A 25,103-nucleotide genomic window follows, 5' to 3' on the forward strand; every position below is an offset into this window, starting at 1 on the left:
GCTTCACTTGCAATCCTAAGAGCCATGTGTAGACGCTGCTATGACTTCAGGAAGGGGAAATTGACCCCTCCCCGCTCCCTCCCAGCTGCCACGGCGCCTGCTTCCCAAAGTCACAAAAGTGGCCTCAGAGGACCTGGAAAAGGTCAGAAAGGGAGCGCACCGGTGGGAGGGGATACGCAAAATCCTATGGTTCTCCAACCCCTCCTCCTGTCTCCAGGAGAGCACCTTCTCCAGATAGGCTCAGAGGCCCAGCAAGAGGAAAAAACAAAAAGAGAAGGATGAAGAGGTGGGAAAAAATGAGTATTGCGTCCAGTTCTGGGCTCCATAATTCAAGAAGGACGCAGACAAGCTGGAGCGTGTTCAGAGGAGGGCAACCAGGAGGATCAGGGGTCTGGAAACAAAGCCCTATGAAGAGAGACTGAAAGAACTGGGCATGTTTAGCCTGGAGAAGAGAAGGCTGAGGGGAGACATGAGAGCACTCTTCAAATACTTGAAAGGTTGTCACACAGAGGAGGGCCAGGATCTCTTCTCGATCCTCCCAGAGTGCAGGACACGGAATAACGGGCTCAAGTTAAAGGAAGCCAGATTCCAGCTGGACATCAGGAAAAACTTCCTGACTGTTAGAGCAGTACGACAATGGAACCAGTTACCAAGGGAGGTTGTGGGCTCTCCCACACTAGAGGCCATCAAGAGGCAGCTGGACAACCATCTGTCAGGGATGCCTTAGGGTGGATTCCTGCATTGAGCAGGGGGTTGGACTCAATGGCCTTGGAGGCCCCTTCCAACTCTGCTATTCTATGATTCTATGAACCACCTCCGTTGCTCCTCCCACCCTGCTGGCAGCAGTCCGGCAGGGCCCTGGATGCTTGGAATACTATTTGAGCAATAAATACCTATTTTCTGGTACCATGTCATGTTATCTGGCCCGTGAGCCATATAAATTAATTCAACACTCAGCTGGGATCTGTACTTCTGTTGCTGAGTGCGGTTAGTCCAGATAGTGGCAGTTTTCTCTCTTGGTCAGGTGAGTCACAGACACACCTGTTCAGGTAAGGGAAAGGCAGCCAGATGGAGTGTTAATGTTTTAGCCTCCTCACTATGGCCACACCTCTGAGATTGCACTTGTGGCATCACTGCTGACACACAACACCTCGCAAGTCCCAGGCTGTGGAAATCCCTCCCCAGGCAGGGTAGGTTCACACGCTCTCTGCTATCCTTCTGTCGTGACCAGGCCTGTTCCCCTTAGGGTAGGGGAAGGAGTTTCAGGCTATAAATCGGAATCAGATTCTGAAGCAGAAGAGTCAGGATCAGAAAAGTTCTGGCCTACAAGGGAAGTGGGGGAGGTGATTCTCCCAGGTTTGTCACCAGCTGGGGATGAACCTTCACCACATCTTATCAGTGAAAATGTTAACAACTCTCAGTCTGTGGGAACTCAGCAATCCTCAGAGGGGGAAGAGATGGGCTGGTCCTAGAGTCCGCCACAGACTCAAACGGGCGGAGCTAAAAGAAGGCGGGAGGAGATTGGCTCAACTAGCTTCTCCCCAAGGGCTTCTTCAGAACAAGCCTCCTTGAAGTTAAAGGAGCTCACGGAAAAGGCTTTCCCTTTTGTAGAAAGGACAATTGCCTCGCTTCGTTTAGCCAAGTGTTAGCCTAGAGATAGGTTGCTAGGGTTTAAACTCTCTTGAGGTGCAAAGAGATGTTTATTTGCTGAATAAAGCTTTGTGGATTACTTGGCAGGACTCCTTATTGCCTCGCACTTCGGCGGGAGGGCTTGGAAAACACGACACCTTCGGACATCAGGCAAAGACTGCTTACTTCAAGAAGGCCATTGGCCTGGAAGTGGGTCTGTGGGTGGGGTGATTGTTTCATTCTGCAATTGTTCTGCTTTCATTGTATTCTAATGTCTTTTATTGTTTTAAACTATTTAAGTGGTTTTAGCCGGGGGGGGGGGTATAAATTACATACATAAATAAGACTACAGCAGTCACTGTTCTTAACGTACGCATGTCTATTGCAAGTTAATTCCCCCTCTTTGTCAGATCCCTTGGAGACCTGCTGTCCAGCAGAAAGGCAAGACGTAACATTTTAAATAAATAAAGTAAACAAAGTCTTTCCATCAGGCCGTTTGTGACCTTTTAAAAACCTTTTGTTCTGCTCTAGATGACTTAGATTTTACTAGTGGAAACTGAGCTGGAGCACGCCGCAACTGCTCTGATTTCTTTGACAAACAGCGCAGGCCTCCTCCCACCAGACCGTAGAGACAGGGTATTGTGTGAATGCCCCAGGAGAGGGCAGAGGTGGAGGTCTGCTATTCTAATTACCTGAGAACCCTCCTAGCTCTTCCTACAACTCTGAATGGGGTGTACAATGGTGATAATGACCATCATGCCTTCCAATAACAACGACGCTTATATTCCTGTTAAATATTTATACATGTCCTTTTAAGAAATGCACACGGCTATAATAAAACGCTAAAATAACCATTTTAAATTCAGGTATCAAAGTTATTGTTGTTTTTAAATGGCAATAAACAGAGCAACTAGATTTCAACACAGCAAAGCCTTTGTAAATACAACATAGAGTTCCACAGTACCCTAAAAACCAACACGTTTATTATGGCACATGCTTTCATAAACTAGAGTCCACTTGCCACAGACTGACACAGTTACCCTCCAGTATGTTTTTTATTCCCTTTGTGACAAAACCTTTTCTTGCCCAAAAACTAAAAATGTGAAGTGGGGGCTAAGGGGGCTTTTTCCATGGGGCTGTCCCACAACTATAGTGTCATTTTTGGTGAAAGGGTAGGATATAAATACGATAAAATACATAAATGGCAGAGTGAACCTTGGCTGAGTGGGGACTAGAACCCGGATCTCCCAAGTCCCCAGTCCAACACTCTAGCCATCAGCCCACTCTCTGGTTCACCAGATCGCACGTGGACTTGAGTAGCAACGCCAGCACCCCACCTTGGTTTTTCCCATAGAATCCTAGAACAGTAGAGTTGGAAGGGGCCTATAAGGCCATCGAGTCCAACCCCCTGCTCAACGCAGGAATCACTTGCATGAAGCGCTTCCAGAAAGCCTGAGCTCAGCATGCTCTGTGTGCAAGATGAAACACCACCACCCCCTACGGCCATCTCTGATGCGGAGTATTTGTAGTGCAGGGAAGACCCTCCGCCCCCACTGCCTGCAGAATGAGACCTCCTCCTTTCCCCGTGGCCATGGGCTTGTGGGACTCACCTCAATCAGGAAGTCTCCTGTGCGCAGTCCTGCTCGCCAGGCCACGCCCTCCACGTCCACGGATTCCAAGTACTGGAGTGCTGGGAAAGCTGGTGTCGGGGTGAACTCCTCAATCGGAGTCTCCGCTGAAACAATGAAGGCTCCAGGTCAGAATGAGGAAGCAGGCAGGCGCACATGTGAATGTGCACAGAAGAAAAAACAGATTCACGGGCGTATAGATGAACAATTCATGTAGGTTTTAAACAAGCTTCAAGGCCACGTTTTTTCTCTGTCACCGAGCCCCGGATGACTTTATGCTCACTGCCATGACCCCGTACATAAGAGTAAGCTTTATTTATTTCATATTTGAGACTTAAGATTTCAGTGGAAGTGGCATTTATATCCTGCCTTTTCTCCTGCAAGGAACCCAAGACGGCTTACATAATCCTTCCTCCTCCCCCCCATTTTTATCCTCACAACAACCCTGTGAGGTAGGTTGGGCTGAGAGTCAGTGACTGGCCCAAAGTCAGCCGTGAGCATCATGGCTGAGTGGGGACTAGAACCCAGATCTCCCAAGTCCCAGTCCACCACGCTAGCCACTAGCCCACTCTCTGGTTCAGCAGAGCGCACATCTGAGCAACGTCTGTTGGGAGCCCTAAGGCAGTTCCCACCCTAGCAGCTACACCATGTGATCCCAGGCGTGTTCTGCAATGCTGTTCTCTGACACTTGTACCCAAATACATTCTGTGACAAAACCAGGGATCTAGCAAACTACAGGTCCCCTCTCAGATCACCACCCCAAATATTTCTCAAAGCTAGAACTGCTCAGCAAAAGAATCAGCATGACTTCTGCAAAGGCAACCCTCTCCAACGGAAAAAATCCCTTGACGGTATCAACAGCTCCCCCCATCCAATCCAATCCAGATGTGTAGGACTCCCACCTTCCCCCTGCCAGTCCAACACATCTGGATACACCAGACTGGGGAAGACTGATTGAACATGCAGATAGAGCCTCAGCCAAAACATGCATCCCAGATGAGAGCGGGCACATCCCTGAGCCCAGGAGGATGGCAGGGTAACTCAAGAGCACTCACGGGAGTTAGAAAGGGGGAGAAGGTGCCCTTTAAAAACGCCCACGTGAGAATAAAAAGGAGTAAAAAAAATGGTAGCAAAACAAACGTAGGCAGAAGGCAAGCAAAGAAGGAATGCAAACAGAAGTGCAGGAAACCAGCCAGAGAGGCAACAAGGTCATTGGATGGGAACGTTGCAAAGGATGGAAGGACGGCAGGATAACTGGAGGAAAGCTAAGCTAACGGTTGGTCTGCAAAAGACTTTCGGTGGATGCCTACACCTGAACCTTGACCGTTTTAGAGCTAATTCACAAATTAATAATGTGTAATTCATGGGATATGGATGGCATTTGAGATTTCAATGCTACATTCTAAGTAGCCACTGAGTTAGCAGGGATCGCCTTCTCCCGTGCAATCCGCCCCGCATGCTCAGGTCCTCTGGGAAGAATTTACTCCAGTCAACAAAAACAAGGCTGACAACTATTACCCAGAGGACCTTTTCTTCTGCCGCTCCCAGTTTGTGGAACGGCTTGCCGGGAGAGATTCGTCAACTGAACAGTCTTCCAGAATTTAAGAAAGCCATAAAGACTGATCTCTTCCGGCAGGCCTACCCAGTGGAATTTTAAGATGCCTTTTTTAATGGTGTGCTGCTTTTAATGATGCACTGGTTTTAATGTTTGAATTAGTTTTATGTATTTTACGTTGTTTTTAATTGAGTTGTACCCCGCCTCGATCCAGAGGGAGAGGTGGGTAACAAATAAATTATTATTGTTGTTGTTGTTGTTGTTGTTGTTGTTGTGGATCTTCAGGAGACCTTTTGGCTATTGGGCGGCATAAAAATGTAATAAATAAATAAATAAAAGTGCATATCTTACCCCTAAAATCAGCTCCCTTACTCAAGAACTAGAAGAGCCAGTATTACACCAAGCTTTCTAGAATGGTGCAAGAACAGTTGTCACCTATGAGGAGAGACTGAAAGAACTGGGCATGTTTAGCCTGGAGAAGAGAAGATTAAGGGGAGACATGATAGCACTCTTCAAGTACTTGAAAGGTTGTCACACAGAGGAGGGCCAGGATCTCTTCTCGATCCTCCCAGAGTGCAGGACACGGAATAATGGGCTCAAGTTAAAGGAAGCCAGATTCCAGCTGGACATCAGGAAAAACTTCCTGACTGTTAGAGCAGTATGACAATGGAATCAGTTACCTAGGGAGGTTGTGGGCTCTCCCACACTAGAGGCCTTCAAGAGGCAGCTGGACAACCCTCTGTCAGGGATGCTTTAGGGTGGATTCCTGAAATGAGCAGGGGGTTGGACTGGATGGCCTTAGAGGCCCCTTCCAACTCTACTATTCAATGAGACAAATTGGGTGGATGGACAACGAACCAGGAGAATGGGATGGGTAGGAGAGAGGCAGGAGGCAGTGAAGGAGAATGAAGGCATCGCTGAAGGGCCTGGGTGGACACGGAGAGGTCTGCTCCAGGCAATGGGAACAGCGGAACAGGAGGAGACAGATGGCAGGCAGGCAAGGCAGGAGCTATGTGAGCAACAGGAGACGAGTGAGGAGCTGGGCAGAAAAGGGGCAGGCGACAAGGATGGACTAGAAGCCTGACGCAGAAGCCAAGATGTTAGGAAACACGACTGAGGATGATTTTAGACAACACCGCCACTGTGCAGGCCTGAGACAGCAGCAATGGTGTCCCCACGCCCACCCCATCGAAGTTGCCCACCCCTGCGGCACAGGGTGCTTCCCAGGGCCATGTGAACAAGAGCTGAGAGGAAGAGATGCAGAGGAGCAGGGAGCAGCCAGCCCCAGGGACACTGAGCAGCCGAGAGTGTGAGCCAGGCCTCTTCTAGGCCCAAAAAACTGAGCAGAAGTCCCACCTGTTTACAGGCCCTTCCCCACAGCTGGGCGAGTTGTGTCGCCAGTGTTTTACCTTTCTCAAGGGAAACTTAAGGGCAGGATCTGCCCCCCACTTGAGAAGGAATCGGCACAGGGCTGAATGGGGCCCGCTTCTCCCTTTCCTCCTCCTCGGTTGGCTCTTTGCTGCCAACGTGGGCGCTGGGCTTTGTGTGCAGCAGTGGGAGTCCAAGACCTTCAGCCCCACCCCACCCCCGGCCAGCCCTCTCCTCCACCTCCTCCTCTTCCTCCTCCTCCTCCTCTTCCTCCTCCTCCTCCACCTCCACCTCCTCCTCCTCCTCCTCCACCTCCTCCTCCTCACCACTAAGGACTCTCTGGCTGGAAAGAAGAAGGCGCTCGCAGGCCCGGCCCTGCAGGTGACAAGAGGAGCTACTATGGGCCTTTAGACATGAGGCGTATTAAGCCTTCTCCTCTCTTCTTTTTAGCTAGATGTGACCATAATAATTACTCTTAAAAGTTATTTCTGATCTTTGAAGCTTTTACGGAGTGCAGAATTTGGCGGGGGTCCAGACAATGTTGTCTTTCACGCCCAGCCGCCCTGTCTGTTTCCACCATTTCTTGCATCCTTTTTCTTACCAGAACAGGGAATCCATTAAACAGGCCTCCTGAGTGAGAGTGCTGTGGGACCCCACCCCCCCAGCCCGGTTTAGAAGCCCCCTTAGAACCCTTTCGGGATGTAGTCATTAGTATGACTGGGATGACAGATCGGTTAATCAGTCGACTGGTTGCAATTCAATTCAGCTCAGCTCAGCCTTTGTCCCTTGTGCTGCTAAGGATTTCCTGTAGCTTTCAGCATTCTTTTTAGCATCTTTTAGCATCTCAAACCTTTAAGGGTTATTAAGTTACAGGTTTCTGTTTCAGTTTTGGGCTTACATATCAGTTTAAGTTCTCATTAAGGACATTTATTTATATACTTTAGCTCATATATATTTATCCATATCATAGAATAGCAGAGTTGGAAGGGGCCTAAAAGGCCATCGAGTCCAGCCCCTGCTGAATGCAGGAATCCACCTTAAAGCATCCCCGACAGATGCTTGTCCAGCTGCCTCTTGAAGGCCTGTAGGGCGGGAGAGCCCACAACCTCCCTAGGTCATTGGTTCCATTGCTGTACCGCTCTAACAGGCAGGACGTTTTTCCTGATGTCCAGCTGGAATCTGGCTTCCTGTAACTTGAACCCATTAGTCCATGTCCTGCACTCTGGGATGATCGAGAAAAGATCCATGGCCCTCTTCTATGTGACCACCATTCAAGTATTTGAAGAGTGCTATCATGTCTCCCCTCCATCTTCTCTTCTTCAGGCTAAACATGCCCAGTTCTTTCAGTCTCTCTTCATAGGGCTTTGTTTCCAGACCCCTGATCATCCTGGTTGCCCTCCTCTGAACAAGCTCCAGCTTGTCTGCGTCCTTCTTGAAGTGTGGAGCCCAGAACTGGACACAATACCCTAGATGAGGCCTAACCAGGGCCGAATAGAGAGGAATCAGGACCTCACACAATTTGGAAGCTGTACTTCTATTAATGCAGCCCAGAATACCATTTGCTTGTTTTCCAGACACATCACACAGCAAAAAATCAAATGCTATTTAAGTGTCTAAAGACATTTACTAATACTTTAGTGCAACTTTTTAAATTCAAGAAGTGTGATGAATGAAGCGGAAGTTATATTGCTCAACTTGTTTCAGCTTTAGCGTTTACGATGAAGTAGAGTGCAAGAGAGTATCGAGGGGACATAGCTGTTTGCTAGTAGCCCAGTGAGCCATTTCACTCGCTTCTTTTGTACTTCTAGCTTTGCCAATGGCGTGCCTCCTCATGCTTGACTTCAGATTTCTTTTGCACCGTGTGTCAGGGAGCCTCTTCCGAATTGTGCTCGTGTAACTGAAGCCACTGCAAAGCTCTCCGATACAGTCTTAGTTAAAGATCTGCACAATGTGTGGCCAAAATTATCAGCTCACGTGACCACCATGCAACCTTGTTGATTCTTTCTTACATTACGCATTCCAGCTACATCCTGAGACGGCGGTGATGTTTTTGTCCTATTTGGAACTGGCTAGGTTACCCACTGGGAGGTTTCAAACCCAGATCAGTCCAGATACTATGACTGATCATTCGGCCATCTAGGAATGCATTTTCACACACAATGCAGCCCATGTTTAGCACACTGTCACAAATCCGCTGCCTATGTAAGCAGTGCTGTAAGGTTAGACTCCTTGCCTTTCTCACTCCTCTCTTTTATAACTGAAGTGAATCATAGAATAGCAGAGTTGGAAGGGGCCTACAAGGCCATCGAGTCCAACCCCCTGCTCAATGCAGGAATCCACCCTAAAGCATCCCTGACACATGGTTGTCCAGCTGCCTCTTGAAGGCCTCTAGTGTGGGAGAGGCCACAACCTCCCTCAGTAACTGATTCCATTGTCGTACTGCTCTAACAGTCAGGAAGTTTTTCCTGATGTCCAACCGGAATCTGGCTTCCTGTAACTTGAGCCCGTTATTCCATGTCCTGCACTCTGGGAGGATCGAGAAGAGATCCTGGCCCTTCTCTGTGTGACAACCTTTGAAGTAGTTGAAGAGTGCTATCATGTCTCCCCTCCATCTTCTCTTCTTCAGGCTAAACATGCCCAGTTCTTTCAGTCTCTTCTCATAGGGCTTTGTTTCCAGACCCCTGATCATCCTGGTTGCCCTCCTCTGAACCCGCTCCAGCTTGTCTGCGTCCTTCTTGAATTGTGGAGCCCAGAACTGGACGCAATACTCTAGATGAGGCCTAACCAGGGCAGGAAGGAGAGATCCGTTTTTGTGCAAAATCACATTTCCAATTTTATGCCTGCTTATGCCACCTGAAATCCAATTGGCCCTTAATGGTGTGCATTTGGCATGCTCAGGACCAGGAGGAGCTGGGCACACTCAATCCCTCTCTTGCACAGAGCAAGGAGCAGGTAAACCCTCTTTCTCAGGTGAGGAGGCGCTGGCCTCCTGCAGGCTTCAGAGACACAAGCAGTGATGGGGTGGGAGACAGAAAGCACCGAGGGGGACTTGGCCCTTGTGTGGGGCGGTTTGCCAGTGAGGAACATATTCCAGGAAACGAGGGAGTGATCTCTTGCCCTCCCACATTTTCAGGCTTTTCTCTGCAGCCATAAAGAATGTAAGCCTACGTGGCAGGACGTTGCTCTTTTCTTGTTTTACTATGTACGGCACCATGTACATTGATGGTGCTATATAAATAAATAAATAAATAATAAAGGCTAGAAGGCAGGTTGAAAGACCATCAACCACAACCAGAGAAAGTTGAGACCGCCAAGACTATGAACTCTGGACCAGATTCCCAGGATCCCAATGACCTGACCTGATGCCATTTGCATTTTCCCAGATTGCCTTCTTTCCATTCTTTCGGGTTCATTCACTTGGAATCATTACAAGGATTAGGATCACCGCTCTGCTTTCCCAGTGCTTGAATTATGGCCTACCGATCCCATATGGGAGGTCAAGGACTACGTCGTGGCAGGCTCTGGGCTTTGGGATGGATCTCCAGAAACATCCTGAGAGGTGCCCAACCCCCTGGGCGAACAGTGGGGCAGCAGAAGTGGGATGTTGGGGTCTGGTGGAATTGTTGCCCATCGGGCATTTAAGAGCCATAGAATCCTAGACTTGGAGGGGGCCTTGGAGATCCTCTAGTCCAACGCTCTGCTCAACACAGGCTCTGCAGTGCAGGACGCGACCCCCGGCATGGCTGTCCTGCCTCTGCGTACCTCCTCAAGCGAAGGAGAGCCCACCTCCTGACAGCCCACCACCTGAGAAGTCTGTTTTCAGCCAAGCAGCTGTTATTGTTAGGAAGCTTAGCTGAAACCTGCTTCCCTCTAAGTCTGCACCAACTTCTGCACAACAGCCTTTCGGATCTTTGAAGACCGCGCTCATGTCTCCCCTTCGTCTTCTCTTCTCCAGGCTAAACATGTCCAGCTCTTGCAAGCGTTCCTCATGGGACTTGGTTTTCTGACTCCTCACCTTCCTGGTAGGTCTTCTCTGGACATGCTCCAATGTGAGTTATGCTAGAAGTAGCAGCAGGCGAGGAGAAGAGCCAGGAAGAGGCGGCTGCGGAATCTTTAGTTAAGGCACCAACTGAGCCCTACTAGAGATGTGAAGGCCCAGGAAAAAATGGAAAAATTGGGGGCATTTTTTGGCTCCCTCCCCAAAAAATGGAAAAAAATGGGGGGGGGGGGGAGAGAATGAAGAAAAATGGATTAGAGAATGTTTTATTTTAGCATGATGAATAAAATGTTTAAGACAAGGTGTTCATATATTTACTTCTCCAAATGATTTCTAAAAACTATGTGCAGTATCAGATTATTACAATTTCTGTACACTGAGGACAAGCAAGTCCTAGTTTGCAAACTGAGACTACAACTCTTAAATGCAAGAGCAAGATGCATTTCTGCCTCTAGGGGGCAGCACTGCCACTGAAGCAGAGACTGGAACTGATAGTGCTTCGCTTTAGCTCAGGAAATGAGTCTGATTAAATTCCATGCATATATTCACTTAATCTTGGTCCCGTCCCCCCTTTCTCTCAGTTCTTTTTATGGGAATGGGGGCTTTATGTCCGCTTGACACTGTGGAGGACTAGCAGAGACATAAATAATTTTCTTTGCTACTAATGTTGGTGGTTTCTTCAGATTTTTTAAAATTGTTTTTTGCCTGTTCCTCATAAACTGGCAAAACCAAAGAGGTTCCTAACAGTTCAGGAGCTTGTAGTTCCATTCGTTACACCCCCCAAAGTAAAAAAATTCAATTTGTAATAATTGCTTGAATACACTGTACTTTTAATATACCAAATGTGATCATGTTATGCCAAACCAAGTTGTACATAATTACATTTTATGTTCCTAAAGTAACAAAGTGACTTTCAATCTCTAAAAAGAGCTAATATTGCAAAAATATATATCAATTTTTCCAATTTTATTTGTTTTTTTCCCCGGGGAGGGGGGGAATGGGGGAAACAGGTTTTTTCCATGGCTTCAAAATTTTCAGAAATTTTACATCTCTAAGCCCTACACATCTCTCTACCAGTAGGTACGGCCTGGAGGCCAAGAAAGGCCCCTTCTGCACCTGAGGAATGACGTCCTTGTGAGAAATGGCCACAGTCCCAGCATCCCAACGCACCTCCGAGATCAGAGGAAGCACTCACCGTGTGGCTTGGGGCTTGCACATCATGTAGACCCCACCACACAGCTGGCCTTGCGATCCCCCCCCCCCACACAGGCTGATTAGCAGGAGATGAACAAGGGCCTGTAAATGGAAGCCACGTGGCCTGGCAAAAATCTGTCAGGCTCCATTGGTGCACCCAGGACTCCATTACAGACGCAGTTGTCCCTCAAGCCTCCGAAACCAGGAGAACAGAGGGACCAGGCACAAAGGTAGCCCTATGTAGAGCGCACTGCAGAAGTCGAGCCTCAAAGTTACCAGCACGTGCACGACCACCTTTAGGTCTTCCAGATTAACGGCCTCCTTCATAGAATCATAGAAAAGCAGAGTTGGAAGGGGCCTACAAGGCCATCGAGTCCGACCTCCTGCTCAATGCAGGAATCCACCCTAAAGCATCCCTGACAGATGGTTGTCCAGCTGCCTCTTGAAGGCCTCTAGTGGGGGAGAGCCCACAATCTCCCTAGGTAACTGATTCCATTGTCGTACAGTCAGGAAGTTTTTCCTGATGTCCAGCCAGAATGTGGCTTCCTTTAACTTGAGCCCGTTATTCCATGTCCTGCACTCTGGGAGGATCGAGAAGAGATCCTGGCCCTCCTCCGTGTGACAACCTGTTAAGTATTTGAAGAGTGCTATCATGTCTCCCCTCAATCTTCTCTTCTCCAGGCTAAACATGCCCAGTTCTTTCAGTCTCTCTTCATAGGGCTTTGTTTCCAGATCCCTGATCATCCTGGTTGCCCTCCTCTGAACACGCTCCAGCTTGTCTGCATCTTTCTTGAATCGTGGAGCCCAGAACTGGACGCAATACTCTAGATGAGGCCGAACCAGGGCCGAATAGAGAGGAAGCAGTACCTCACGTGATTTGGGAGCTAGACTTCTATTAACGCAGCCCAAAATAGCATTTGCCTTTCTTGCAGCCATATTGCACTGTTGGCTCATATTCAGCTTGCGATCTACAACAAGGAGGCAGGACTGGCTGAGAACTGTCTGGCTCGGGGCAAGGCAGCCCCTTCTATTCTAGGGAATGTAGAAATGAAGAGCAAATCCTGCAGGTCTCGGGTGTCTTCCTCCAGCAAGTCCTAAGTATCTGCTTTCTACCCTCTGTGCCTCGGTTTACCAAAAGAACATATGAGGATCTGCCACAGAGGACACTCTCACGATCCCTTGAGAATTGTGCCTGGAATGCTCTCGGGAGCCAGGAAAGAGGAGGTCAGAGCTATGTGCTCTTGTGACCCACATCTCACATGGAGGTAGACAGTAATGGCGGTGGTGTCCTTTCAGACAGGTACAGTCCCACATAGAGCCCACAGCTGCAGGCATGAGATCTCAGCACCTCTTCGCTTCCTCTTCGGTTTGGAGGCCTCCACGAAGAAGTCCTTCCACCTCAACTATGAGGGGAGGAAGGAAGAGAAATGGGGGTTCTCAGGATACCCAAGGAATTCTGGGCATTATGGGATGGAGGCAGAAGCTACGTCTGGGGAAGTGGGAAGGAAAGAGGAGAGGCCCGGGGCCGCCTTTTGATCTCTTTTGGTGCCCAGAGAAACGCTTTTGATTTGCCCAGGCGCCTTAAGGGTGGCTCATTTTTACGCTGCTCTTAAAATGACTGTTTCTGGTTAACTTTTATTGTACTCGAATGCTCTCCTTGGTGTGTCATTCTGACAGGCACGACTGGAGGGTGGCCAATAAATGTTTTCATTCAATATGTGAGCAACGTGGTCCCAGGCCAAGAACTGGGTGGCTCAACCCAGAGTCCTGGGGCCGCCACTGCTATCCTCTTTGGCATTTATAGAGTGCTTAAAATAATTGACCTGCAACCCTGCAAGGTGGGCCCCATATCTATTGCACAGAAGACTCAGAGAGCGGAGGGGGGGGGCTTGCAACAGTGAGTTCATGGAAGAGGCTGGGGTTAATTATGGAAAAGATGCTGCCCAGCTGAGCTTTAGGGGTGGGGGCTATGGATCTTTAAAATGAGGGGCATTTCGCCTCTGGGCACATGGCCCCAGACCCTGTGCTGCCTCCAGCCCTGCCATGAACATGCAAAGCACAGATGCATGTGTTGCTTTCTTCTGAATAATGAATTGCATTTCCCACAATTCAGTATTTTGGGGCACGGATGAGCCAGAGAGCAGCGCTCTGGTCGAGAGAGCCCTCCTGCCGCCCTTTGGTTCCAAAGCCTCACTGGGTCAGGTCTGGGAGTGAGGGGGAAGGCACATCACCTCAAACGTAGGAACAGCAGGCTACGACCCACCCACCCTCCATCTTTTGGGAGCCAGAAGATGCCAGACGTTCCCTAAAGGAGAATAAAGGCTCCATGGCCCACTGTCCACTGCCATGGGTGGCCCCGGAGGAGGCGGAGCCTTCCGTCTCTGTCCTTCTGAGGGGCGTGGCTTCCCTCTGGAGCAGGAGGGAGCGGTGCAGAACCTCTCAACGTTTCGCCCACAGGGACCCCTTGGCAGGGAGAAGCCAGGCACCTTCAGCGCTCTCTCAGGGTGGGTGGGTGGGAACGAAGGAAGCTCAGCATCCCAGGCTGCTCAGCCCAGCTCCAGGCACGCACGGCTCTCGCACATCGCCCCCCCCCAAAAGCCCCACCCAGCCCGAACGGCTCCCCTGCCCCCCGCCACTCTGCAGAAGTCATCCCCCCCACACACACACCAGAAGAAGGGCTGCAGCCATTTCTGAGGTGCTTTCTTCCTTTTGCCTCACACCCACTCCACGACGCCACGTCTGCCCCACGGCCACGAAAAGGATCCCGCTCTTTTGCATGCCTCCGAGGCCCTCTGCCGTCACCCGGTCTGCCGGGCATCCCCCGTCCCTGGGGACTCAGGCAGCTGCAGGATCACGCCAAGAAACCCAACCGGCTGGGATGGAGCCCGCAGCCAGGCATGATGGGACATTTGCACACCGGGAGAGGGAAGGACAAAGCCCCGGGGCTGCCTGTGCCGGTGCGCCTCCCAGAGCCAGAAAACGGGCGCACAGCGCGGCTCACAGCCCTGCTCCTTTGTGAGAGGCAGGCAGGGCCTCATCGGAGCCGGGGAGGGACCCCCGGTGCTGATGCAGCACCAGGGCTCAGAGGAGCACCACATGCACGAGCCGGGGCTTTTTCCCCACCACATTACAAGGCTGGCTGCAGACAAGAGCCACACACACACACCGGCTGCTGGGAGTTTGCCCTCCCCTCCTGTTGAACCCTCTCCCCATCCCCCCCCCCAGGCACAGGGCAGCCAGGTCAGGGGGTGTAGTGGACAGGTATGTTCAGGCTGGCGGGGGGGGGGGGCTCTCTCATTCAAAGGGAGCAATGGTGCAAGCAGATTCAAAGCAAAGGAATGAAATGAGGGGAAGGGAGGTGGGAATCGTGGAAGAAAGACCCTCCATGCCAAAGGCTGCAAAAGGAAAACGAGGAGGCTGCAAGCTGTCAAATAGCAACGCACCCCCCACCCCACCCCACAATCCCCTGCTGTGTCCTGATTTCCTTGCAGCTAGAGGGGGAATCGTAATCGTTTCCTCCTGAAACCCAGCCTCTTATCTCCAGTCTCCTCGCCCCCTGCCCAGCCCCCCCCCCCCCCCCGACCAAATTCCCCAGACAACGAGCGAGCGGACCCTTGCTCCCATCCCAGACACAAAGCCTCTCTCCGGGTGGAAGTCCAGTGCCTCTCTCTGCCCCCCCCCACCACCACAGGGGCCGTGGCCTGGGACACGTCCAGACCTGAGCGTCGAGTGTGGGGGAAACAGCAGCCCCCCAAGAGCGGCAGCAGAGCCGGCGTGTAGGGGATTGCTGAGACCACGGGAGTCCCAGGGTGAAAAGAGGCCCTTCTCAGGAGAGCCGTGGAACCCTCCTCAGCCCTGGGCTCTGACAAGGGCCGGGGGAATGCGCCTCGGCAAGCCCAGGGCCAGGGCACGGCCATTCTGGGGAGCAGAGAGAGGTCCTGAGGGGAGGCAGCAAGCCATGAGGGGGCTGGGGCGGGCAGTGGCACACGCATGGCATCGCACACACACACACGCGGGTCCGTCTCTGACACCTGCACACACCCGTTCCCGTGCGCCCATTCCCACAGGAATGGCATCCATGTGTGTGCCAGGCTCAGGCACGCATCCATGCCAGGAAGGGGCCCTTGGGCAAGGGCTGCGCTGCCCTCCAGGGGCCAGCAGTCCCCCCTCCCCTCGCCCCAAAGAGCCCCCCCCAAAGCAGCGGCGGCGGCGCTTACCTTTGGCCCCTCGCAAGACGAAGCCGAACCCTTCATGCTCCCGCTTCTGCAGGACGGCCGCCTTCTCCTCTATGATGTAGTCACTGGGCAGGAAAGAGCACAAGAAAAGGAAGCTGGGGGGAGCGGTCAGGACCATGGTGCCGGAGGGGGGCCTCTTGCAGGCGGCCTCTCATGGCTCTCGCCCTCCCTGGGCACAGAGGCAGGCGAGGGCTCCTTCTTCCCGTCCCCTCCCTGGTTCGGAGGGGGGTCGGGTCCCCCCCACTGCCCACCGCTCCCGTTCAGTCACCTGCATGTGTATGCAGCGCGCTTACTGATCCCAGCCGGGGCTTCCCTTCCATGGAACCGCCTTAGCAGGGGGAGGCAGCGGGCGGCCAGGAGCCGTCCATCACGCAGAGGCGGCGCGCTGGGTTTGGGGGCCGAAAGGAGGGACGGTGGAGGGGCGGGGAGAAGGGGGGGAGCGAAGTTCCCGGGCCGAAAAAGGGGGCGCGCCGAGTTCCTGGCGTTCTCCTTTCATTCACATCTTCCCTCCTCCCTCTCCCCCCCCGCTCTGTTGCTAAGTAACTGTCTGTCATTAAAAAAGGAGGGGGCGGCGGAGGGCAGAGCCGGGCTGTTGCCTCGTTGTAACAAAGCGGCTGGTTCTCTTTCTCAATGGACGGGAGGGGAGGGGGCGCGCGCGGGCAGAGGCATCTGCCGAGGCACAGCCGGCATTTACTACACATTGCAAGGAGGAGGAGGAGGAGGAGGACCAGCCCGGCGGAGCGGCGGGAGGCAGCACTCCCGCCTGAGAAGGCCGGCTCCGCTCCAGCCGCGGCGCTGCCCGGTCGCCCGCTCCCCCGTCCGCGCGCACGCAGCCCCTCTCTCCCTCCCCCCCTCCCGCTGCCGCGCGCCCGGCGAAGGCAGCCGGGGCAGGGAAGGCAGGGGGCGCCCGGCGGCCCCTCCCGAAGCGGGTCACCCGACCCCCCACGCCGCCGCCGCCGCCCTCGCCCTCCTCTGCCGGGCCGCGGGAGGCGTCGCAGCCCTGAGCCCCGCGCCGGGCGCGCCTGGGCTCTGGGCGATGGGCCGCGTCCCGCTCCGCCCTCCCGTTGCCTCGTGGGAGCCAGTGCGGTCGGGGCGGATCCTGACGCTGCCCGTGGATTGCCAGGCGCACGAGCGCGCCCAGGGAGGCCCGGCCTGCCCCCCCCCCCTTTCCTAGTCGGCCCCCAAGGTGATATTAGCGCAATGTCCAGAGGCAGGTGACCACAAGAGAGAGCGGGGGGGGGGGCGGGGCTGCCCCGAGGGACATAACCCCTAAATCTCGATAGTGGGAGATACAAAGGGATGGAGTGGGAAAAGACAGAAGGGAGGAAGACGGAGAGGTGTGGAAGAGGGAAGGGGGGGCATGTAGCTCTCCCTCCCCCCGCGAGGAGGACGCTCCTTTCCTGAGCTGCAGAGCCCCACCCCCTCCGCTTTCAAACGGCAAGATCCTAACTCGGCCTGGCTGCCCTCTCCCCCGCCCCCGCTGCCCAGAACAGGTAGACATTTGTGTCCTGCATCACCTGCTCAGCCAGGAGGTCAAGGCAAGTTAACTGAGCCACCTTCACAAGCCCAGTCGGCATCTTGCCCAAGGAAAGAGGCAGCCAGGAAAAGGCCCTGCTTCACCCCCCACCCCACCCCTGCCCAGGGGCTTCCTCCACTGTGACACAATCACACACTCAAGTGTTTGCTACCTCCTTACACATGCCAGGGGACAAGCAGTGGATGTGGGGGACGATAGTAATGTGTGAAGCGGCTCTCGGATGTCCAGCACACAAACTGTTTGATTAATTGATGGAGAGTATTTGTATCTTTCCCAAAGTGACTCTCAGTAAAGGCAAAAAATAACCGACAAGAGATCAAACATCAAGTATAAGCTGTTAGCAGGCTGCTCGGTGCAGGGCAAAGCACTGCGGCCTTCCGAGAGAGTTGGCAACCATGGGCATGGCTGAGAAATCCTTGCCTGAGTCATGTTGGGAAAAAGGACAGCAAAGCGACCTGGCCTGATACCCCTGTCGGACATGTACGCAAGACGAGATCTAGCAAAACCAAATCTAACCAAAACACTTAACGTTCAGTAGCCTTAGGAGAAGGAAATGCTGATAAAATTATATCGGCCTTTGCCAGCCCCGAAGCGATTTCCCAAAGTGTAACTAAGTCCCGGTCCAGGTGTAAGAGCAGGAGGTTGCAAAAAGAACACACCATCTCTGAATAGCTGCAGCCTCAGCAGCCCTCTTTTTGCTGAGCATCCGTCCCAAGCTTGCCTTCCTCTGCACCGGAGAGAGCTCTGGAGGGCAGCTGGCCCAGCCCGCCTGTCTCAGCCCGGACTGTGAGAAGCCTTCCGCACAGTCTGTGTGTTTCTGACATGCCAGGTGTGACACTTCTGTTCTTTCAAAGCTTCTGTCTGAACAGTATAAGAGCTTCCACTCCGAGCATTTAAGTCCACCTGTTTACTAGATCAGTCCCATCCATAACTGACCCCACCTGGGTCCGTGCTACTAAAAACGCCTTAGTCTCCTCACCGACCTGCTATCACCCATTCTTCAGAGCAGGACAAACTCCGGACTCCCACGGGCAAGCCCGGAGAGAAAAGGGCACGGGGCACACGGTTCCGTCACTTCCAAATAAATCTTCTGGTGTCTGCAGTTTCCCCCTCCTCGCCTCCACTCCCTTTTCTTCTCTTTCCTGTCACTTCTTCATCACTTTTTGCCCAGTCACATCCAAGTCTGGCGACTTGGGCTCTCACCTCAACGCAGGCAGAGACCCACTGCGACACCTTTTTAAGCAGACATATTTTTCCTTCACCCGCCTGAAACGTCAGCTGCAGGAATTCGAATCCAGGAGGGGGAACGTTGCAACCCTGTCGTGTTTTCAGGAGGGCCTTGTACAAGTTGTAGCCTTATTGGCACCCCCTTTTCTCTGGTGTGTTTGTGTGTACAAATCTAAACTGAATTTGAGGGGGGGGTCAGAGCCCCAGCCACCTCATCCCCCCCTCCCTGGTTAATGAGTGGGAAGACTGCAGCCACGACTCCGGTTTTTCCCGTTAGTTCCATTGTGATCAAGTCCGGTGCCACCAAGAAACTGTTCTGACACACGGTGATGGAGAGTTTCCTTGCCAAAGCCGGGAAACTCTCAAGCTTGGAAGGAGCACACAGAGGGTTGGAAATGTGAGTGGAAGTGTGTTCAGATCCAGGCAACCTGCTTGGCTCACCTTCTCTTGTTACGGTGACTGTGCATCAGGATTAATCTAATCGCATCGCCCCTTGTCCGTACAAGCTCATCCTTTCTTGCCCTCTCTTACAAGCTGACCTCAAACCTTTCTTTTTCTTCCCGAGAGTGATAGGGTCTTCAGTTTACTTAATCCCTCCACCTTTCCACCCCTCCTGCACCCAGAAGCCCAGCTCAGATCCGCTCAGACCTTTCTGAGGGTTCTGGTGCTTAAATTAGGCTGCAGACAGACGTGGATATCTGGGTTCTGCTTTAAGCACCCTCAGAGTCAGCCACCAAAGGAATGAAGCTAATTTCCCCACAGTCTGGTCCTCTCTGCATCCACTGAGGGTTTTTCACATTTTATGTATGTTTTGCTGGTTTTGATTTATGAACGCTTTACCAAGTTAATTTCCCCAAATCTTCTCGATCCTCCCAGAGTGCAGGACACGGAATAATGGGCTCAAGTTAAAGGAAGCCAGATTCCAGCTGAACACCAGGAAAAACTTCCTGACTGTTAGAGCAGTACGACAATGGAATCAGTTACCTAGGGAGGTGGTGGGCTCTCCCATACTAGAGGCCTTCAAGAGGCAGCTGGACAACCATCTGTCAGGGATGCTTTAGGGTGGATTCCTGCATTGAGCAGGGGGTTGGACTCGATGGCCTTGTAGGCCCCTTCCAACTCTGCTATTCTATGATTCTATGAAATCTATGAGTGTACATTTTACATTCTTTCTCATGTTTCATAAATTCCACTGTTATGGAAGAAGCCAGCGTGTGCAATGTGTGTCTCATTGGGTTCCATCCTGCCTTTATTGCCAAAGTTGAAAGTCCTTTAATTAACGTATATCTTGAGAATGAGCACAAGTTTGTACACATGCCTAGGGGAGCACTTTTAGTATATATATATAAAAATTAATAATTGGAATATGCAGCCTGGGGAGAAAATGAGGTGGGGGGCGGGAAGGGTGGATGACAGATATTTTCCCAACAGAAAAATTAAAAATTCAGGGGAATTGTGTATAAAAACATCCATAATCCCCAATAACCTTGTATATATTTCACTTTTCCCCAGAATTTCTGTCCCCCACCAAAACAAACCAACAAAAAAGCAGGAAGAAACTAGTCTTTTTCCACAGCTTTGAAATTTCCTGAAAGTTTACATTTCTGATTAAGAAATAAAGCATGTATTATCTATGTATTTAGATAAGATATTATGTATTCAACGTTTCAATATTATGTAGTATGATGTTGTTGTTTTCTTTATGAGAGGATGTAATGTGTATGTTTAAGTATTGTAGAAAAATAAAATTATTAAAAAAAAAAGAAATAAAGCAGCATTAAACCCAGCCAAAATAATATAATAAAACCAAATGAGCAGTGAAAATCAATAATAAAGTGCTTTCTGTAATTTTTTTTAAAGTTTTCAGCAATGATTTAAATACAAGCGTTAACTGAATCTTTGCTAACAAAGGGCTAGAGGTCAAACGTACGGCCTAGACAGGTCCAGGCCCTTAAGATAACTTGGGCTCAGGTGGCTGAGAGTGCAGCAGCCCTCTAAACTGAGACTGGAAATGAAACTGTAGTTGGTGTAGGACTGGGGTTTCGCTTTGTACAGGTCTAGTTCCCAACCATCTTTCCCACATAGACAGCATTGCAAATAACCCAGTCTGGATGTAAGTAGCATACGAGTAACTGAGACCAGATCCATCTTCTCCACATAGAAATGCATCTGGCAAACCAACCCAAGCTGGTCAAAGACACTCCTAACCACTTACTCCACATGTATATGCAGGGACATAGCTGGGTGCAGGAGCACCCCAGTCTGCATGCCTGGTTCTTCAGGCGGAGTGCAACCCCATTCATAGAATCATAGAAAAGTAGAGTTGGAAGGGCCCTATAGGGCCATCAAGTCCAATTCCCTGCTTAGTGCAGGAATCCACCCTAAAGCATCCCTGATAGATGGTTGTCCAGCTGCCTCTTGAAGGCCTCCAGTTTGGGAGAGCCCACAACCTCCCTAGGTAACTGGTTCCATGGTCGTACAGCTCTAACAGTCAGGAATTTTTTCCTGGTATTCAAAACAGTTTGCACAACTCTATCCAGACTAAAAGGACTCCTGGCCAACAGCACCCCTGTCTTGTCTGGTTTTTGCCCTCATCCAGACCTCACCTTGCAGGTGTCCATTTTTAAGCAAACAGCCATCATCCTCAAATTATCATTAGCTACAAAAGGAGAGGGGCTTCACATCAAATGCCCTCCAGCAGAGCTGCAAGGAATACATGTATTTAAGCAAAGCTATGCAGCCCATCCCAGCAAGACTCTTGCCTGTCACACACAGCAGGGAAACGTCATGTTCTCTGGCCTCCATCCCTCCCCTAGCTCAGAGAAGGACTCAGAAGAGGAGGAGGTTATATCCACTAACCCATTATCTGCTGCTCCGAGATCTTCCAGAACAGAGAATATGGCTTTGCCAGACTTCTTGAGCTCAGAGGGCACCCCTCCAATACAGCCCCTCACTACCCCCATGCTGTAGGAACAAGCAGCTGAAGAAAAGGACAATGGCCCTTAAAGAAAGAGACCGCTCCTCAGAGGGGGCGGAATTAACAGCAGGCCCAGACAGACCAGCGAGCCTGCATACGACCTCTGCATGCTACTGAGACAGCAGCTCTCCCCAAGTGTCAGGCTGCTTAGATCTTTCCAGGGTCCTGGCAGGCCTGGCATTTACCAGACTTGCCTCTCTGCCTTGGCTGCATTTTAGTAAGTGCAACCGATTCAGAATGGCTCCCCTGGGAACCTTGAGACAAGTGAGACAGGACAGGGAGGGGGACAGACCTGGAGGATCACCAGCCATTCAGAGCCAGTTGGGATAGTGCATCTTGGCCCCAGTTAGACCTTGGCCAAGGCAGCAAACCCCCACCCTGAGCCTCTGCGCACTGCCCACCTCGAGGTGCTGCCACCAGCGTGACTCCCTGCCTTTCAGCCTCCCCCTCCCTTCTACCCTGCCGCTGATATAGGTGACCTCCACAGCTTGGGCATCACAAGACTGAGCTCAGCAGTTCCAGGTGGCAAAAGGGCGGTCGTTAGTGCCTTCTACCATTCGTGCCCTTTGGGGCAGCTGCTTTCACCAACTCCCCAAATATTTGGTGCTTTCTGCCCGGTAGTGGCAGGGAATCCCAAGGGAGCGGGTCTGCCTCAGTTCAACTCCCCCTCCAGCACCCTTCCTCAACATGGGTGCCCTGCAGATGTGTTGACTGCAACTCCCATCATTCCCAGCCAGCATGGCCGTTGGCCGAGTCATTGGACGGGATGGCTGGGGATTTTTGGAGTTGCCTACCATGTAAGGGGTAAAATGGGCTGGAGGCTAATCAGGTGGCAGAAAATGTGCCACACTGAGAACAGAATGGAGTTTTGCTCACCCAACACGTGGACGTCCTCAAGCCAAGTTTCCTAGAACAGCCTTCCCCAACCTGGTGCCCTCCAGATGTGGTGGATTACAACCCCCATAGTCCAGCACGTCTGGAAGGCACCAGGTTGGGAAAGGCAGATTAGTAGTGTGCGATGATGATGATGATGATGATGATGATGATGATGATGATTTTGCTTCTCCCTTGCACGGCATTTCCGATGTCTGTAAAACATGTCTCGATGCGCTCCTTTTGATGTGCACACCTCCCACGGCACAATGTGCCTCTGAGGGCGAAGGCGGCAGCGTCTCAGGTACCAGATGTTGCCCCACCCCCCACAGCAACCTTTGAGTGTGCACTGAAGCACATCCAGTGTTGAAGGATGGACCACGTGTGGCGGGACCCACAGGGTTGTTTCCTCACCCCCGTGGCATCGCTATACCTACACAGGTGCGGGAAGACGGAACCTGTTCCTGTTCTAGAAATTTCAGAAGGAAGATAGGAAACTTTGGCAGATATATATATATATATATATATATATATATATATATATATTTGCTGCCTTAGTTTGCTAAGATACCAAAATTGGCTATATCCTTTGGGCTCCAAAACTAGTATGTAAACAGGGGTTTCTGCTCAATTCACTTCAGAATCCAATATAAACTTCTCCTGTTAACCTTCAAAGCTTTTCACGGTCTAGCTCCTTCCTATCTCTCCTCTCTCATCTCACACTATTGCCCCGCTCGTGCTCTTCACTCCTCTGATGCCATGTTTCTCGCCTGCCCAAGGGCCTCTACTTCCCTTGCTCGGCTTCGTCCATTTTCGTCTGCTGCCCCTTACGCCTGGAACACTCTTCCAGAACATTTGAGAACTACAAGTTCAACCACAGCTCTTAAAGCTCAACTAAAAACTTTTCTTTTTCCTAAAGCTTTTAAAACTTGATGTTGTGCAGACTTCTACTGTTACTTTCTACTGTTAGTTTTTCCCTACCCTGTGCCTGCTTACCCTACCCTGTACCTGTTTGCATTCTCTTCCCCTCCTTATTGTTTTACTATGATTTTATTAGATTGTAAGCCTATGCGGCAGGGTCTTGCTATTTACTGTTTTACTCTGTACAGCACCATGTACATTGATGGTGCTATATAAATAATAATAATAATAATAATAATAATAATAATAATAATAATAATGCTCCCCCTTTTCCTGTTAATGTGGCTATAGGGATGTGCTCACACATCCCTATAGCCCCATTACCTGTCCTCACCCACCCACCCCCAGGAAAAATGGTAGTGACCACTAAAGATGAAATACGAAGTACCAAGTGAAAATCCTTGTCCGTCTCCCCAATCTCATTTAATGCACTTTTCGGCGGGTGCCAGAATCTGCAGCGCACTGGAGCACCTGCCGGCGGCTCCATCCTCAGCGCGGCTAAGACGGCTCTGAGGGCGCTCGTCGGCAATGACATGACGGTTGCCATGGAAACTGCACTAGAGCCCTTCAAGAAGCAGAAAGCCGAGAGGAGGAAATTGAGAGCGAAGGCAACCCGTGGTGGCAGGAGGAGGAGGAGGAAGCGCCGGCCGCTCTTTGGAGTCGAGAGCAGATCAGAGCCTGCGAACACGTTGCTCTCTCTCCCCCGACAGACTCCGTTCCTGGCTCTCCACACGGCCCGGCCACCACAGCCACGGGCATGCTGGCTCCCCGGTTCGGCCCACCTGGCCTGACGTGTTCACATGACCCAATGCCACAGTAGTAGAATGTGGGGAGAAGGAGGGGGGGCTCCCTGCCCTGTTTTAACTGTTATCAACATTGTGCACAGACAACGAAATGAGCCAAATCAGGGGAGTGACCGTCCCCCCCCGGAGCGTGACGGTCGGTCAGATGGGCCCTGGGGGTACGACTGAGAGGAAAAGCCCGCTCTTGCAAGCCCTGCTACGCATCCATGGGCGCAGACCCAATTTCCTTCCCAGACGGGCCCATCCCACCCTGGCCTGCTGTGAAATCATTGGCTGGATGGGTGGCCAAGATGGTCCTCCCTGCGGGCCGCATGGCCAGCAACTTGGCCACTGTGCCACCAGGTGATGGCAAAGGAACAGACACAATATCTGGGGCTTGAAGCCCATTCAGAAAGGGGGCGGCTTTCCACAGGGGAAAGAAACACAGGATCCAACCACGAAGGACCAGGGGCCTGATTGTGGCTTGGAACCTACCCTGCGGAGTAGACAGGATCACTATCCGTCCCCCAGTGCCTTCCACCCTTGAGTGGTGGGTTGGGCCTCGCCTGGCTTGGAGGCTCTGCTCAATAACACAAAGGCAGGAATGGCTGGCAGAGCAGAATTCATGACCCCAGTCTCTTTTGGGTCTGATTCATAGAATCATAGACTAGCAGAGTTGGAAGGGTCCTCCAAGGCCATCGAGTCCAACCCCCTGCTCAATGCAGGAATCCACCCTAAAGCATCCCTGACAGATGGCTGTCCAGCTGCCTCTTGAAGGCCTCTAGTGTGGGAGAGCCCACCACCTCCCTAGGTAACTGGTTCCATTGCCGTACTGCTCTAACAGTCAGGAAGTTTTTCCTGATGTCCAGCTGGAATCTGGCTTCCTTTAACTTGAGCCCGTTATTCCGTGTCCTGCACTCTGGGACACACATTATATTTGCTCCATATATGGGCACAGTGAGGCAATTTTATCATGCCCATTTCACATGGCAAATATCTCATTTATTCATTTATTTTATTGTGTTATTTTATTTAAAACACCCCAAATGCCTTTCCAGCAAAACAGGGCCAGAATGCAGCTTATAGGCACTAAAAGCAAATTTCAAATTAAAACAACAAATTAAAAGGTTCCTCTCTATTCAGCCCTGGTTAGGCCTCATCTAGAGGATTGCGTCCAGTT

General features: G+C 51.4%; 1 protein-coding gene across 1 annotated transcript in view; it reads right to left on the bottom strand.

Moving 5' to 3' along the window:
- The window catches only part of SHANK3 (SH3 and multiple ankyrin repeat domains 3), a 391,738-nt gene that overhangs the window by 74,347 nt on the left and 292,288 nt on the right, over positions 1-25,103 (bottom strand). Inside the window, exons 16-17 of the mRNA XM_063134473.1 lie at positions 15,589-15,671; positions 3,240-3,364 (exon numbers count right to left, since the gene is read on the bottom strand). Coding sequence (XP_062990543.1) covers positions 3,240-3,364; positions 15,589-15,671 — 208 coding nt within the window. The remainder of the gene's footprint in view (positions 1-3,239; positions 3,365-15,588; positions 15,672-25,103) is intronic.

The sequence above is a fragment of the Elgaria multicarinata genome, chromosome 9, assembly GCF_023053635.1.
Source record: "Elgaria multicarinata webbii isolate HBS135686 ecotype San Diego chromosome 9, rElgMul1.1.pri, whole genome shotgun sequence".
Taxonomy (NCBI): Eukaryota; Metazoa; Chordata; class Lepidosauria; order Squamata; family Anguidae; genus Elgaria; species Elgaria multicarinata.